This window comes from Musa acuminata, chromosome BXJ1-10 (assembly GCF_036884655.1).
Source record: "Musa acuminata AAA Group cultivar baxijiao chromosome BXJ1-10, Cavendish_Baxijiao_AAA, whole genome shotgun sequence".
NCBI classification, from domain to species: domain Eukaryota; kingdom Viridiplantae; phylum Streptophyta; class Magnoliopsida; order Zingiberales; family Musaceae; genus Musa; species Musa acuminata.
The window spans coordinates 30,518,041-30,522,970 of NC_088336.1; the positions used below are offsets into that span (position 1 = coordinate 30,518,041).

The 4,930-nt window shown below is 46.9% G+C and overlaps 1 protein-coding gene across 1 annotated transcript; it reads right to left on the minus strand.

The window, feature by feature from the left end:
* Nucleotides 1-545: 545 nt before the first annotated feature.
* LOC135596133 (putative leucine-rich repeat receptor-like serine/threonine-protein kinase At2g24130) lies at nt 546-3,991 on the minus strand. Its single transcript, XM_065087958.1, has 2 exons — nt 1,362-3,991; nt 546-1,169 (listed from the first exon to the last, which is right to left on the minus strand). Exons 1-2 carry the CDS (start codon nt 3,937-3,939, stop codon nt 736-738), a joined length of 3,012 nt encoding a protein of 1,003 aa, XP_064944030.1. The 5' UTR covers nt 3,940-3,991; the 3' UTR covers nt 546-735.
* Between the last annotated feature and the right edge of the window lie 939 nt (nt 3,992-4,930).

The window sequence follows — 4,930 nt, forward strand, 5'->3', positions numbered from 1 at the left end:
CTCCGTCATTCCTCATTACTGATGGCCGTTGTATTACATGTGAAAAGATGTCATCAAATATAAGGTTTAGATGATGATTAGATGGAAGTATGCAGTCATTCAAAAGTTAATACTATAGACTAGTTTTAGAACCAAATTTTAGCTTTATGGTATGGGATCCAAGCAGAAACCCACAAGCTTTTCTTCCATTACTGAAGAATAACACCTGGTGGACTGGATACTGGGTGAGGTCCCCAGAAGTTGAGCTTTCTTTTTCTTCACTGACATTGGAGAAAGCTGGTGAAAAGCTTTGATACATGTTGAGTTGTTCCTTGTTTCCTAGCAAAGAGAAAATTAACATATGCAATATAATTGACCAAATGAGGATGAACTTTGATACTAATGTAAGATTATTTCTTTACGACCTGAGAAATTAAAAACTCTCGGAAACAACCTTTTTATATTTCTTTATAAACGTAGATGATAATGTAAGCCAAAAATCTTCCAAATGTAATCGCTAGGACAAGACTGAGTTGGTCAAGCAATTTCTTAGTTGATCATAAGTCTTGACAAAATAAAATAATAGAATTCATAGCAAAGATATGAGAGAGAGAGAACAGCAAAACACAGAAATGTTTACGGTGTGGCCATCAGCGACATGCTTATGTACAGACTTGTACGGAACAGCGAAAGAAGCAATAACGACGAAATCATCCATAGTTTGCACGTACAACAAGCACTGTTCATCTGTTAGAGCTAGTCATCGACGTTCGACAAGCTTGTCTCTCCAAAAATGGAGGACGACATACCAAGAGAAGAGCCGAACGTGGCGGTGGTGTCGCCGGCAAGATACTTCTTCAACCGATCTAAGTCATCGGCAGTGTCCTCCATTGTCGGCCTGGACGACGGACTCTCCTGGGTGCAGACGACGCCCAGTTCCAGAAGCTCTCCGATGGCGACCTCCCACGTTCTCCTCACCTCCGGCGTCTGTTTCCTCGCCTCGCTGCCTAACGCGGAGTCCACCACCGTCTCCGCCCCACCGTGGTAGTGGCTCTTCACCCACTGCTGCAAGCTGTTTCCGCCCTCGAACACCTCATCGGTGGGCCTCTTTCTCGTCACCACTTCGAGCACGAGCACGCCGAAGCTGTAGACGTCCCCCTTCGTCGATGCTCTCGCGCCGTATCCATATTCTACAGAATTAACGACAGACGTCACCGAATGAAATGAAGCATTACGGTACATCGTTTGTATGACTCTCTCTCTCTCTCTTTTCACTGCATGCTGCTGTCTCATCGTTGCCCTACCCTGGCATACCGATCTTACAGAGGAAGACGAAAGAAAGCACAGTTAGTATCGATTTCATATACAAAGCATAGAGATACCGGGTGCTATGTATCCGATGGAGCCACAAAGCATGTTAGCAGTAGAATTCCCCACGTTTTCCACCTCACTCCCAACCCCAACGTTCATCACCAACCTCGCGATCCCGAAATCGGAGACCAAAGCAGTCATGTCATCGTTGAGCAGCACGTTGCTGGGCTTCAGATCACAATGTATAACCTTCACGGGCGAGTGGTGGTGCAAGTAGGCCATCCCTTCTGCGATGTCACTGCAAATGTTTACCCTCTGAATCAAGCTCAGATCCGAAGAGGATGAGTAGAGGTAGCTGTCGAGGCTGCCGTTCGCCATGAAAGGAAGAACCAGAGCTTTGAAATCCGGTAGGCTGCATGCCGTGATGATCCTCATCAGGTTTCGGTGCCTGATTCGCTTCAGAACTTGGCATTCTCTGTTGAAGCTCTTAGTCGAATTACCGGTGTGGAGGTTCAATACTTTTACTGCCACCACGGTTCCATCTCTCAACACCCCTCTGTAAACACGTCCGTAGCTGCCGGACCCAACTAGTCTTCCTTGGCTGAACTCTTCGGTCGCCTCCACGAGTTCTCGGTAGGTGATTCGAGGGTAGCTCGACTTGACGACCGGTGATGAGCCACCAAAGATGTCGCCCCTCCTGGGGATACCCATTCCTTCCATCTTTCTCACCAGTTTAACGCAGCACAGTGTGAGCAGAAAGGCAACCACTGACCCACCCACAGAAATGGCGATCAAGAACTTAGGAGAATGCCGCCACTGCGGTGGTCGCCGACGACAGGCCCTTTGCAGCACTAATCCGCACAGGCGTGGGTTCTCGAGGTAGGAAAGATTGGTGAACCTGGAGAAGACTCCGCCGGTGGGTATCCACCCGGTGAAATCATTGTGCGAGAGATTGAAGAAGCTGAGATGGGTGCACTTGTTAAGGCTCGATGGAATCTCCCCGCCTAAGCCGTTGAAGGAAACATCAAGCGTCTCGAGGTTTCGGAGACTGCCAAGCTCCGTCGGAAGCTGCCCTTCGAGATGGTTGTGGGAAAGGTTGATGAGCATCAGCTCAACACAAGTTGAGAGCACCGGGATGACTCCGGTGAAGTTGTTGGCAGACAGATCTATCATCTGCACGTGATCCATGTTGCTGAGCTCCTTAGGAAGACTTCCTTCGAGTTGGTTGTTCGAGAGATTAAGCATTACCTTGGCGATGCCTGATACTTCTCCGGGCAGCTTCCCGGTCAATCTATTGAATGAAAGATCAAGATCGTTCAAGCTCTTGTATCGTCCGAGAGTAGCAGGTATCGATCCAAAGAGTTCATTGCTGTGGAGATACAAATAGCTGATTCGGACAAGGTTTCCGATGCTACTTGGAATCTCACCAGACAATTTGTTGCTCGACAAATCCAGCAGGTCGACCGAGACGACATTTCCGATCTCAGGAGGAATAGAACCGGTCAAGACATTGTTGGACAAGATCAATCTCTGTAGCTTTGATATGCCGAAGATTTCCTTTGGGATCGCTCCATTTAGATGGTTGCCGGACAGGTTGAGCAGAGTCAAATTGGTAAGGTTGGCTATGTCAGGAGGGATTGGTCCAGAGATCAAGTTATCTTCGAGGTGGATGATGGACAGATTTCTGGGGCCCCTACCGATGGCATGCGGCAAGAATCCACCAATGCCCGCTCCTGCGATTTCAAGTTCTACGAGCTCTGAACAGTTTGAGAGAGTCAAGAAGAAGGGCTCGAGGTTGGTGTTATTGTCATGGCTCGACAGGTTATTAAGGGACAATTGAAGGACTTTAAGCTTAGTCTTGTCCTGTATGATTGCAGTGGGCAACTCATCCGAAAGATTATTGTTGCTGACATCCAATTGACGCAGCAACGACGAATTTGAGAGCCATATCGGCAATCTACCAGTAAAATAATTCTGGTAGAGGTTGAGGGCGGACAAAACTGGAAGACCAATTCCCGCAGCCGAAGGTATATGGCCGGAGAGCTCATTCGCAGAGAGGTCTATCTGACCTAACCTGGTGCAGTTGTAGAAGATGGAGGCTGGAATCTGACCTGCAAAATAATTGTTGGCAAGGTATAGATAACGAAGGCTGGTGAGGTAGGCAAGTGACGGAGGAATCGCACCAAAAAGATTGTTGTATGAGAGATCGAGGTATTTGAGGCGCCTTAAGCTGGAGAATTCACGAGGTATATGGCCGGAGAGTTCGTTCCCGGACAAGTCGAGCCGGCGAATCCAGGTGAGGTTGGCAAGGACCGGGGAGAGGTGGCCGGAGAGATTTCTGCTGCGGAGTTGGAGGTACACGACATAGCGACCCTGCCGTCTGTCGCACGTAACGTTGACGAACTCGCACATCTCGGTAGTCTCGTTCCAGTTCGATAGAGCCCGTTGACTTTGCAGCGTCAACGTGTTCTTGAAGGCCAAGAGAGCAGCCTTGTCCTGTGAAATTTGCCTTGCGAGGAGTGGGTAGCTATGAGCCGTGACAACGCGTCGGAGGAGGAGGTGGAGGAGGAAGAAGAAGACATGCTTTACGACCATGAAAGACATGATCTTTGCCTTCCAGTAAAACATAGCAAAAGGAGTACCGTCCATAATAAGTCGCAGCACATCAGCACGAAGAATTGATGATGGGAAGAGAGAGAGAGAGAGAGAGAGAGAGCAAAGTGATTGGCCTAGTGATGGTGGATGGAGATATTGGAGTCCTACTTTCTTTCCTAGTGGTAATGATTACGTTATCTAAGATTCTGTGCTTTGTGGATTCAACTTTTGGGCGGTCGCTCGGCCATGACACCGAAGCCATAAAAGAATAGAGGGTGGAGAGAGGTGGATGAGGATGACGATAATTGAACATATTACAGTGGTTTGATGACTTCTGGAAGAGAAAGCGTCCAACGAGGAAGTCGGTGCCATCTAATTTCACGTGTTAAATTGGTGACTAAAAGCTTTTCATGCTTATCTGATGCAATCCTTCCAGACCTCATCAAGAAAAACAATTGAATCTACTAGTGCTAGTATATCTCCAGATCTAGCTAGAAGAACCTAAGTTTTAGGGTTAAGTATTTAAAGACTTGATCATATCATAAGAGAAAGATGAGAGATTTCGAAGTGATCAGAGCCGTCGCTTCACCAAAGTAAAAGCTTCTCAGATGGAATTATGCCTAGCGGAGTCTATACTTTGAGGTTAGTACCCATAGGGGGGGTGGTGTTTGGCCACCACCTTCCTTTCCAGATACACCTGTATAGGCTAATAATATCTACATGCTCTTGGGATTGCTTTTTAACAGGCATGCAAACACATCATTTAACCATTGGCACAAAGATGAATAAAAGATTCTTGAATCAAACACATCGTTTGGATCTGTAAGTGGCATACTGCTTGGAGCTTTTAACGTGGGCAGACTATAAAACCAAAAATGTTTATAAGCAACGAAGAAAGAATTATGTCTTTGCTCTTTAACCTTGCAAGTTCACAGTATCTGAAGAGAAATATGGAGCATTGATGCAAAGAAAAACTATGCAGCAAACTAAGTATATATCATATAGTTTCATACCCCTGGTGTACCTGACTAGGAAGTCAATCTGG

Bases quoted from the DNA above. Each gene is read 5' to 3' on its own strand.
- LOC135596133 (XM_065087958.1), bottom strand. From the start codon at position 3,939: ATGGACGGTACTCCTTTTGCTATGTTTTACTGGAAGGCAAAGATCATG. The intron at 1,170-1,361 runs GTATCTCTATGC...TTAATTCTGTAG, and splicing joins CATCGGATACATAGCACCCG to AATATGGATACGGCGCGAGA.